General features: G+C 46.9%; 2 protein-coding genes across 3 annotated transcripts in view; both read right to left on the reverse strand.

Moving 5' to 3' along the window:
- LOC108795773 (latent-transforming growth factor beta-binding protein 3-like) overlaps positions 1 to 12,585 on the reverse strand; it is a 305,365-nt gene that overhangs the window by 263,823 nt on the left and 28,957 nt on the right. The gene's annotated exons all lie outside the window — the stretch shown is intronic.
- Positions 9,489 to 10,648, reverse strand: LOC108795775 (1-acyl-sn-glycerol-3-phosphate acyltransferase alpha-like). The gene has a single exon (XM_018567073.1). The coding sequence runs from the start codon at positions 10,579 to 10,581 to the stop codon at positions 9,940 to 9,942; it is 642 nt and encodes a 213-aa protein (XP_018422575.1). The 5' UTR covers positions 10,582 to 10,648; the 3' UTR covers positions 9,489 to 9,939.

Consider the following 12,585-nt stretch of genomic DNA (forward strand, 5'->3'; position numbering starts at 1 on the left):
TAGCTCTTGTTGATAGCAATAAAGTGAAGTGAAAAAAATTGATAAATTATCAAATAAACATTTATGAAAAAATTATAATGAAAATTATAAAAAGTAAAAGATAGTAAAATAAAAAAAAAAAGAACAAAATGTATAAGAGAAAAAAAAGTTTTAAAAAATTAGGTGCACAGAGCCGTCACTCTTTTTCTGTATCCCCTGTTATCAATGAACAGGAATCCTCTATACTGAGTGTTCCTGTCCATTCATAACATGAGGACATTGAGTATGATTACTATAACCACAATCATGAATGAACAGGAAGTGATGTAGATTATCCTCAATTATGAATGAATGGGAAGTATAGTAACCATACTCTGTCCTCAATTATCTACACTCAGCGATCACTTATCAGTGACTGCTTGTACCCCGCTCTCCCCTCTGACACACAAAAAAAAACCCTTTCAAACCGGTTTGAGAAAAAAAAAAAGGGGTCAAAATCATGTTTCTTTTTGGGACAGATTTGGTGTTGTTGCTCCCAGCAACCAACCCCTCTGGCTTTATTATAGTAACACCTTTGTCAGTTTCTACACATATCCCATTCATCATTGACATTACATCAGTACCTTCTGGTATTTTCCTCATTTACTTTGTAACCCCTCCCTGGGTTACAGGTGACATTTCCACTGGCCTTCTTTTCTGTCTCGGCCATAGAGGGAAACCTGCTGCTGCAACACACGCCCCCTGGTCCAAAGTGTTCAGCAGCCCCCTTGTCTAGGCCCCCCTTGTCTAGGCCAGCGGATATGTTCACCTCTCCACAGTCCAACACAGAAACCTCATGTTCCAATAATACAGCATTTATGTGATTAGTGGTAGCAACCAGACTCTTACAATTTTTTATTTCATTATAGGTTTCACCACTGTTACCATCATCAATATCATCGTAGGACAGCACAGTATCTGTAGAGCAACCACACCCCTGGGAGTGTTCCTCTTCCCCAGCAACTTCACAGTCCCCCGTTTCTATTGGCAACTGCGCCCACGACTGACGCTCCTTAGGGCCAACCAAATCATAATTTTTAACCCTGTCCTGGGTCTCGGACAAAATTTCTGCTGCATCCTTACTTTTACTTGGCCCATCCAGCTGGTGAATTATAGCAGCTGCCACAGCGTTTGCGCCCTCTTCTACCAGCTGATTAGCCTTCTGGCACAGCAGAAATATTGTGCGTCCCGTCACCGTCTAGCACAGTACCATCAGTTAACATCAGTACATCATTTTCATCTGTTTCCATTTTGTTTAGCAATACCTCATGTTTGTTTATCTCTGGGGCTTCAGACAACACATCTCCCCCTAGAGGCAACAAACATTTGAGCAACTGATCCCAATCTATGCTGTCTGGGCTCCCATTAAAAAGGTATCCCATCGTTCCAATAGCTCCCTCCAAGGAGACACCAAAGGTTGCCTGGTAAGCATTAACTCCTCAGTTACCATAACCGATGGGGTGTCCTTGTGTTCATACACACCCTGCAGTTTTACCACATTTGCACTATTCTGAGCTGGTGGCACAACATCACCCAGCTGAACATTACTCCCATCTCACACATAAGGCTACAGTCTCTTTGACTGTAGGACACACAGTTCCAGCACACAATTCAGCAATGTCAGTCTTACCACCCCTCTCAGGCACCGTGGTTAACTTCATTTGAGAGCGCTGGTTCTGCGTTAACACTGTACATTCCTCTAGGACGCCCTCTGTAGGCTCCAAGGAACTCTCCCATGCGTTGCTATGGGCAACTGCATGCACATTAGCCTTATGGCTTAGACTGGCAGGTTTGTAACACTGGCAGTGCATGTTGCAAACTCATGCCCTCGTTGGCCACACTCCACGCAGGGAGGCATCTGTGGTGGACCCCACAGCTCAGGGCATGTCACCATGCTATGCCCCCACTGACCACACACTGTGCAAGGTGCAGGGCAATTTTCACCCAAAAGATTCCTCTGCATCTCTTTACACGCGCGCTGAAGCGTATTCCGATTCCGCTGGGCTTCGCGGTCACTCAGGTTTTTCTCTCTTGATAACACTTTCTCTCCGGTTGCTACGGGAGACGGCACTCTCCCTCTGGACAATCTTTCTCTAGTTGCTCTGGGAGATAGCACTCTCCCTCTGGAGACTTGCTGTCTCTGTCGGCTGTGCTGGATCTTCTCTCCTGGCACCTTTGCTCGGCCCCACTCCTCTGCAGGCAAACTCCATGATATGCGGTCAGCAACCCTGCATTCACTGGCATTGCTACTGGCAACTGCCCACCTGCTGGCCCTCTGTTCAGCCCCTTGCTCTCTCCAAGCAGTCTGAGCAGGCTTCTCCACTGTAGTAGCTGGGGTCAACGCTGCCAAATATCTCTTGCACCAGTCCACAGCAGACTCACAATCTGGCGCAACTTTTCCAGGCACCTGTACGCCCTCCACAGGTGTTGAGCACCCTTCCAGCCACCATGCTTCTGCAAGCATCTTTGCATAACTGTAATTTCTTTTCGACCGCCCCATACTGGCAGATAATCGATTGGTGCAATCCACAGCAACTTTGCACACTGCAGTCAACAGAAAAAAATATAGCACTGTCTCTTTAAATACCTTTTCTTGTCCTGCAGGCTTTGGCTCACCTGCTTTACACAGCATGTAATCTTTGCTGTCTCACTCACAGGAACACAGTTCACAAGAACTTCTTTCAGAGACTCCAGTCTCTACACACTCCGTACCTTTAAGTCAGGTCTTTGCAATCAGAATGGCCTCTGCGAGAGATAGCGCTGGCTGCCCGCATTCGAACACCACTTGTAATGTTTGGGGATATTAGCACAATGGTGAGCGCTAAGTGACCACGCCTGAAACCGACTTTAACATAAAAGGACGGTCTTTATTCATTCAAAAGGTCAACAGTCCATGAACTTCACAACATAACTTGCTTTTCTTCAGCATAAACAAAGCATAACAGTTCCTTGGACTCTCATAAACACATCATGTTTTGGTCTCACCGACATTAGGCTGTCCCATACACTTCCAGTGCTATAGTCCCAGGACTTTCCCTGGAAATACAGTCCTCAGCAGCTTTCCTCCGCTCCAAGACTTTTAGCATTCACCTCTCGTGGGTCACTGTCTCTCTCTGTCTCCCGGCAGGTATCTCAGGGTCACCAACCCTCTGGACCTCTCCAGCCTTCCTGGCTGTGTCCCTTGTGCTCATGCATGCAGCAGAGTCTACCCATAGTCGTGTGTTTCCTGCACACCCACAACTCTCCTCTAAAGCACTGGGCTGGCTTCCTAATCAGCCCAACCTGGCAACACCTGGCCCCAGGACTGGAGATCCCATCCTATACTATAGTCCGGAAAACCTGGAAGGAATTGAACAACCAGTTCCTCCTCTCCAAAAGGTATTCACATTGTGGAACCTCTCAGCCCCTCTGGCTGAGAGTCCTGAGTGCCAAAGTTGCCATACTACACCGTGGCATTGCCATGCACTGCCACAACACTAATAACTTAACTAATAAATGAAACGTGTGAGATCTACTCTATAAACCGTTGGCTGCCAGAGCTGTTTTTTTATTTTTTGCACATATGTTACAATGTACCTTTTAGACCTGAAGATTACTTAAACTATCTTAACATTATATATTTCTTGAAAGCAGAGACCCTGCAGAATAAAAAAGTTAACATTTTTTATATCACACAATATTAGAACAACTGTTTATCAACCCCATATTTCCAGTTAAAAATACACCCAATTTTATTGCACACAAACACAATATGATAGTACATTTTGATAAAATATAAAAGATGTGGATGTGCCGAGTAAATAGCGGCAGTGTGGATTCAAGCAGCAATTATAAGTGGATTTGAGACACTGAGATATGAAATGAGAGTGTAATGGTGATATGGTATTGAGGAAGATTATCTGATCTATGAGGCACATGGATGTAGCTGGGGGCCAGCAGAGAGACATATATGAGGAGTAGTACCTAATAGTGACACTTATGAGAAAGGTTTGGTGTCTGGTGTGGGCTCTGCTTTCCTTATTCTACCTACCTTTTTATATATATATATATACAGTATATACATACATATATATATATATACCCCCCTATATCCACCTTAGGGGAGATTAGTCGCTGCTGCCAGAAGGCTCTGCTGGATATTTATAACTCAAAGATATTAACTCAAAGATATTATAAAGATGCAATATATGGAGATGAAAATTGAATTGATCTCCTTGCGTAGGGGCTGGGAGGGTGGTGCCCTGCTCTGGGCTTAGTCCCAGTAGATGGTTAGCCGATTGGGAGGGTACTCGCTGTGGATGCCACTGTACCCCCCACTCATGTGTGCCTTGACAGGTACAGACGTGCACCATTGGCCCGCCCTGGCCGCACACGTCACACGCCAGTATCGTGCGGTGTGATGGTGTGCGGCAGTGATTTAGATCGGAGAGAGTGGGTTCATGCCGGTGGGTGCTCCGTATGGTGGGTTGATGTACCTCAGTCCAGTCCCTGGCCACAATGGTATATACTGAGGCTCATTCAAGTCCCCTCCATTTCGGCCACTTATGTGTGCCCCACCCCTCTCTCTGCTCCCTAGGGGTGCGAGGATCTATCTCCGGATCAGTGGACTGATACCACCATATGCCGGAACGATTGAGAAATGTCATAAACGATCTCTCAAAACTTCCTGAGGAAGCCGCTTGGTGAAACGCGTCGAAGACTGGGTCCGTAGCACTTACAATAAGCCTGAAGCAAAGTGGAATATTATTGCAAAATGAAATATGGATAGTGATAAAGCCTAGGAATTTTTTATAGATATGGATTTAATGTGCATATGTGATCCAGGGGGGCGTTTAGGATTCTTTCTGATATCTCTTTTCTATTTTGATCTTATGTATATTTATCAAACCATGCAATTTTAATAAATATTGTATTTTAAGAAAAAAAAATGTGCATATGTGATCCAGGGGGGCGTTTAGGATTCTTTCTGATATCTCTTTTCTATTTTGATCTTATGTATATTTATCAAATCATGTAATTTTAATAAATATTGTATTTTAAGAAAAATTGGTGTAAATGACCTTACTATGGAAGTTGTCTAGTTTGCGTTCAAGTGTATCCTGTACCATCCGTACATGAACACCACAAGAAGCCCCACTGCATCTCTTTTTTCTATTGTTTACAATATATGGAGATGAAAAAATGAAAACCCTGAGAGTCTGCTGAAAAAGCAGAATCAAAATATTCTATGAAATGTGTCAAGCTATATCCCTGTTTCTGGGAATACCAGCATACAGTCAATGACGATAGACATAAGCAGTACGTAAAATAACAAATAATTTGATTTTGACAATAAGGATCTGATAATTGATGGCCCAGTTAAAACTGACAGATTAAAACTGGTGATGTTATTTATCTTGGCTTTATCTTATGAGAGAATATCTTTTTAGATGTCTTTCTTTTAATACAGTGATTTGAATAACAAAATGGTGTGGTGCCATTAAAGTCCAGCATATAATTGTGTTTGTTTGTGGTTTCAATGCATATTAATTCGGATTGATCCAAGTAAACAGATACCAAACTTGAGTCTTAAAATTGCACACCCGTGAAACAGCTAAAAAAAATTACGGCACCCAAAATTTGTCCATAGGCAGTGCTTTTAAAAGCCTTTACAGGTCATCAATTTATTGTAAACCATAAATAGTAGCACTAGAATTAATGTTTTTGCTCTGGCGTACACCCTGATACAAAACACGTGTGGCGATATCTTTTTTTTCATACATAGGTACACTCATTGCGCTGTTTATATTTGGATGTGCATGTACTTAAGGGGAGTGCCATTAACATTTATTTATTTATTGGTTTTATTGGGGGGGGTTATTTATGACAAGTGACATTCGAACTGGAAAGTCCCCTTTAAGGAGACATAAGGAGCCTGTTAGACCCCTAATATCACAGCTGCATTCCACTGAAGCTAGACAAGCATAAATGACACGCAGCACTTGATTAGATTCATCCCTGGCCTCAGCAGCTGGGGTAGCAGCTCAAACCCAAAGTAGTGAAAAACTTCATCCACTGCAGGAACGATTAGTGAAAGGATGCTCACTGACCATCCTCTGCTTTCCTTGTGGACACCAGCATGGACATCCCAGGCAGCAGAGCGCAAGAGAAGTGGCAAGGGGGGTCAGGCGGGGAAAGAAGTCATCAAATCACTTCCATATGAAGACCGACAGCTGGCTGAGGAAAATGTAAATATCAACCTACACTATCTCTTTATTGGTTACAAACAAGCCTGTAATAGTAAGAGAAGTATTATATAAAGTATTACAGGAATTTGAAATCCATACTCAATGTAGACTATTGAAGATGACACTTCCGGTTACAAGAACTAAAGTAAAGTGAAAGTAAAGAATGTCAAGTATGGTGAATGTTGGACATAACAGAGAAAGGTCCAGTCATGCATGCCATTTAAGTCTGGATAAAGTGATAAGGGCGTTAAATAGAGATTGCTAGCAGAACACAAGGCTTCAGAAAGCTGAACTCCAGGCATATTTAAAAACATAATTTAGGGGGCGTGGCCTAATTATGGCAGTGTGAGGTCGCAGATTCTCTGAGGTCCGCTGCCCACCGAACATCTCGCAGCTGATCACGTATCTCAGCCTACCTTCACCGATGTCCAAAAAGAGTAAACTACCTAGAGACGATACCGGGACGACCTATGGGGACCTTCACCCTTTCTTTTCATTGCCAGCTGTCTCTACATGATCCTCCACAGCCCACTGCATGGCGCCTCCTGAACCACTGCGGCCTACGGTGACGTCCGCGACCCGGGACCCGTCGGAGACTTCCTTATCCCTGACATGGACCGACAGCTGCCTCCGGTGTCCGCGCCTCAAACACAACCATCGCGTGACAGGGAACCTCTATCCGCAGGTGAGATGTCGGCCATCTTGCTCTCCCTCCCGACCAAACGGGATATAGCAGAGATGGTCTCCAACATGGAGACAGCCCTCAGATGGGACATAGCGGGTATAACATTAACGGTCTCCCGACTAGAAGACCGGGTCACCTCCCTCCATGCAGACCAGGGTGCCACCTCCCAACGGGTGCTGGAGCTGGAAAACAGAGTTGCGGCAAGAAACCAGGCTCACCACCATGACACTCCCTAAGACACCTGTGGGTCTTAGGGAGGCGGTATCCCAGATTCTCAACATCGCGCTGGACAAGCCACCCAACTCCCCCTGGAACTTGACCGGGTACACCGGATTGGCGGACTGGGCCCAGACAGAGACATTCGCCACCGGGATGTTCTTTGCCGGGTCCATTATTATACAGTGCGGGAGGCCATACTCCAGCAAGCCTGGCGCAAGGGCCCGATCTCCTACGAGGAAGCAGACATCACTCTCCTACCTGATCTGTCCAGGCGCACTCTGCAAATGCACCAGCTGCTCCAACCCCTACTGGCTGAAATACCAAGAGCAGGGGCACTCTACTCCTGGGCATACCCCTTCTGCCTCACCATTCGCAAGCAGGGGGCGTTCGCACTGCGTCACCAGGATCAGCTACCGGCCTTGTTTTCATTCCTGGAGGACACCCCCGTGGAGATCCCTGACTGGCTCCGACCCAATATATATCTGATGTGACCCGCCCTCTGACCCAACGTGTCTGGCGCCGAGCCTCTGCAGACCTTGGTCAGCGGCGTCCCTCCCGGGCACCACCAATGGAAGACCTGCCGACCCAAACAGACAGATGGGACCCCACTTCCAGGGAACTGTGAGGATCCTGAGGTGATGACCTTCACCATATTCCTGACAACGGACTACGCCACCTGGCCACTTCTATCGCATCCTCCGGTTACGACATGGGATTTCGTCAACTACCTGATGTCTCCTCACCATGACTCACTTCACTACTTCATTTCCAACTTATGGGTGATGTATGTTTACTGGACTACCCATATTCTCATTGTTCGCTCTTACAGCGACCTGATGCCTCTCGCGTGGGATGGGAGAGGTGTTTGGCACCAGAAGGGGCCTTTCACCTACCCCCTCCGCGTTAGCACGCAACCTCAGTACTGCCTGTTTTTTGGGGGGTTTTTTTAACCAGAAAAATTTGTGCAATGCTACTTCACATTTACAGGACAGGAGATTATTATGCCCCCTCCCGCCAATGTAACATCCCAACCCACGTCATACCCACATAACATCCTCTTCCCCCGAATCCACAGTTACGAACACATTGGCACATGTAGTTCTTCCACGCCTCACACTAGTACACAAGAAAGGCGTAGAAAGGGGGGAGGCAAATATGGACACAAAGAAGGGCTCGAGGTGGCTGGAGTGTAACAAAAGAAAATAAAAAACGTGGAAAATCTCAGGACACAAAAACAAGAAACTGGGAAGAGGCAAAAAAAGCTGCAGGTCGGTGGTTGTGGAGTGACGAGAGCTTGGAGGAGATGGGAAGGCTTCCTGGGGAAGAGGCCACAAGTTGGGCAGAGCAGTTCCATGGTTCTTGCACCCCCCCACGTCAAGTCCATGTTGTTTTCTGGAAGGCCATACAGGGCAGTTAGTTAGGGCAATGCCGGGTTTTCGTACCCTAAGTAACTGACCTTTCCGATTCCTTGCAACAGTTGCTTGAAACCGAAAGAGAAAGGAAAGAGAGAGAGAAGGCCGTCGGCGGAGGAGGAATATAGACTGTGAAAAGCCGCCAAGAAAAGAGCTGGAGAGACAAGTACTTGCATCCTATAAATAAATAAATATACAGATTTAACGCACCCCCTCATAAATAAAGAGACCGACTCCATTGTACTGAAGAACCCCCCCCAATCTCCTTCCAAGAAATGGAATGTTAACTGAACAGCTTTCCTTTGCCATCTCAACTCCCAGCCAGACATGGTGGAGTTCCGGTACGCCATTGGTCAGATCACATCTGGGTAAACGCATGCTTCTTTTCAATGACCCTGAACATTCTTCAGTCTTCAGGATGAGGATATTTCAAGGATTGCCTTATTTTGTCTGCAGCCTACCCGACTGCTAGAACATTCTTTTACATTTTTTGCGGCCTTCATCAGCCCATTTAAAGCGAACCTTGCATAACAAAAATTAACATTCTAACGTTATAATATACATTGCCCCAGGCTGTGTAATGTAGGTGAAATGTTAAGTATCTAAAGTGCAAATAATGCGCCCCCCTCCCCAACCACTGGCATTGGGGTTCTATGCCAACAGCCAGGGTTCCTGGTGTCCTGGTCATGTGATCTCTGCAATCTGCCTTCTCCACAGCCGAGCTGCAGAGATCACCGTGTACGTCCGTCCCACAGGGGGAGTCAGAAACTAAGCTCTCTAGGTGTTGATCGAGGTTACACAAAGATGGTTCCTCCAGAATGCTCTATGACACAGGAACGTGCCAGGAATATAAATGAAGTAATGTCCGCTATATAGTTATATAAAGCTGAAATTGAATATATGTACAGTCATTTGTTATTTAATGAAATGTAAGGTCCGCTTTAAACTTTGCCCATTGACATTCCTGACTCCGTGCCCTCTATGTGAAGTGTTGACCTATCATTCTATCCGCTGTCTTTTACATCGTTCTGTAACATGTAACCAAAATGGAATTTGTTTTTCGAGCCTACATTTGCACAGGCCTTGTTGCGGAATGGCATTGCCTATGCTTTCTTTGCATGATGGCAATAGTAGGGATGATCCAGCTCCGTGCTGCTCTTCCTATAGTGGTAGCAGTGAAGTTCCTCTTGTGTTCTCCTTCGTTGACCGAATTCATCTGTTTGAGGCAGCAAATGTTTTTGTTTTTATTATTGCAGGATTTGTTTTGAAATGGTTTTTGCTCTCTCCCCTCTTCCTCTAGACGGGTCCTTCCTCCTGGCGTCTCCTGTATGGGGGGTGTTCCCTGGCCAACGATGACAATAAAATGGTAGAAGGGGGATCAATATCCACCGCCAGGTTCTTTTCCTGTGCGCTCATTTGAGATTTCGGTAAAAGTCTCAAGCATCATCCCTCGGACTTTGTCGGCAAGTTCAGGAACGTCGTCGGCACACAGGCCTTTGGTGGACACGCCCGGGAGGATCTGCACTGCACACTTCCCTGTTGAAAACCTTTTGTCTTTATTACTGTAGAAATCCTTATAGGAAGACATGATGATGGGAATAACCGGGACCTGAGCTTGCACAGCCAGGTAAAAGGCTCCTCGTTTGAATGGCAGGAGAGAGCCATTGTGATTTCTGGTGCCCTCTGGGAATACCCACACACGTACGTCCTCCTTCAGCATGGTCTCCTCCGCTTCCGTCATCACGCTGATGGCATCGTCCGTCTTTTTACGGTTGATGAAAATGACTCCAGCCAACCAGCATGCCAGACTGGCGGTGCCAGCATACATGAGCTCACGTTTGGCGATGGGCACACAGCGACCTGGCAAGATCTCCATCATTCCCAGCAGATCCAGGGAACTCTGGTGATTTGACACAACCACATACGGCTCCTTAATGTCGAAGTTCTCCCAGCCTCGGACCTCGATCTTTATCCCGTAGAGATATTTAATATGCAGGAGCATGAACCGCAGCACCTTCATATTCTCCACATTGCGCCCCCCAACGGCACATATAGGGATAGCCAGTATGGCCAACGTCAGGATCCTGACATGGGGACACTTCCATTGGCGGTTTCATCCCTCAGCTATTGACTTGCCTATAACTGCAGGCGGCGTCTCCCCCCCTCACACCACCTCCCCTGCCCTCGTTGGACCTGGCTCAATCCTTCTTTTGTGTGGCTGTGTTGGGCCTTTGTCTGACGCGGGCGCGGCAGCGCTGGCCTCTGCCTGTGTCGGGGGCCGTGAGACCGCGCCGAGGTCACATGATGTATGCTCCTTAGTTCTAGTGCAGCATTGAAGGGCCACTAAGCCTAATGCGCTCCCCACCTCCCGCCAGCCCCCCTTCTCAACCCCACTCGTGTCCACGTGTGATCAGGTCACACCATTATAGACCGTTGCATTTGTGGCGTTAAACATCTTTCAACAAACAAACTTTATTTGTTATGAAAATAATGCACAAAAACGCCGGCCTTCCCTTCAGTCTTGCAGTTGTACCGGCTCCTCTCCTGGACAGAAATTGCTTCCTCTGATTTCACTGTCACTGCACACTGCGAGATTCTCACACTGTGCATTAGAAGCTGCAGCAGGTCAGATAGAGCCCACCTCATTCCATGGATGGGAGAGATCCAGCATCATCTAGTTCTTTCCTTCCCATTCTGACTATCCCGGGCCTACCTCATTCCTTCTCTCCCCATCCTAAGGGCCCCTAAACCTAATGCCCTCCCCCCCCCCCCCCCTCCCGCCAGCCCCCCTTCTCAACCCCACTCGTGTCCACGTGTGATCAGGTCACACCATTATATGAGTACTGCCTGTTTTGAAGTGGAGGTGATTACACCTTGTTGTTCCCTCTATTGTTATCTCTCTCTTTTTATTTTATTTACCATTGTTGTTTTTTCTATCGTATATACCCTGATGCTGCGGTGGGTAGCAGCTCATTGTTGAAATAGTTGTTATATCCTTTTGAGGTTAATTGATTTTATTGCTCACCTGCACACGGCCCTAGTCTACCTATTTCCCCCAATAGGTTACAGACCGACCCCGATCTCTGAATATTATCGGAGACGGCGACGGCCTGTTTGGCTGGCTGACCAGCCCCATATAGACCCCAACCACTCCTTAACTACCCTTCACCCATTGATAGGTCACTATACCCTACCCCCCTTTTTTCACTACCACTCTTTCCCCCATCCTCCCGGCTACCCGTCCCTCCCACGCCTCTTCTCCTCCCCGCTACCGCTAATAGACCACCCTCATCCCCCTGTCCTTATCTCCTCTTCCCAATCATGGCCACTCTCAAGATTCTCTCCCTTAATGCGAAAGGGTTGAACACCCCTGAAAAAAGGAGGATGATCCTGACAGATTTACGCCGCCAGGGAGCCGAGGTTGTATTCCTACAGGAGACCCACTTCCAGGTGGACCATATCCCTCGCGTGGAAACTAGAAGGTACCCCGTAGCCTACCACAGTGGATCTCCTGACAAGAGATTCAAGGGAGTCAGCACCCTCATCTCAAGCACTGTGCCTTGGGCGCTCCTAGATCAACATTCAGGGGAGGAAGGCAGCATCTTGTTCCTAAAAGGGACCGTGGGGACTCAGGTCATGACGTTTACAAACATATATGTACCGAACCAGCACCAAATCACATTTATAGAGCGTGTCCTGACACGCCTGTCAGAGTTCCGGGAGGGCATGTTGATTGTGGGGGGGGGACTTTAACCTCATCTTAGACCCGGCCCTAGACTCCTCGAGATCCTCCTCACACCTCTCCTATGCCACCCTTAGATGCCTCAAGCGATGCCTGTTCGCACACCAACTCTTAGACATCTGGCGCGTACAACACCCCCTTTTACCTTTTTCTCCTCCCTCCATCAAAGTTATACTCGCATTGACCTACTCCTAATACACCACAGCCAAATTTCGAGAGTTCGCGACACGGCCATAGGGAACATTACACTCTCTAATCATGCTTCTGTCTCCCTTCTCCTGG

This window comes from Nanorana parkeri, unplaced genomic scaffold (genome assembly GCF_000935625.1).
Source record: "Nanorana parkeri isolate BGI_ZX_2015 unplaced genomic scaffold, ASM93562v1 scaffold1004, whole genome shotgun sequence".
NCBI classification, from domain to species: Eukaryota; Metazoa; Chordata; class Amphibia; order Anura; family Dicroglossidae; genus Nanorana; species Nanorana parkeri.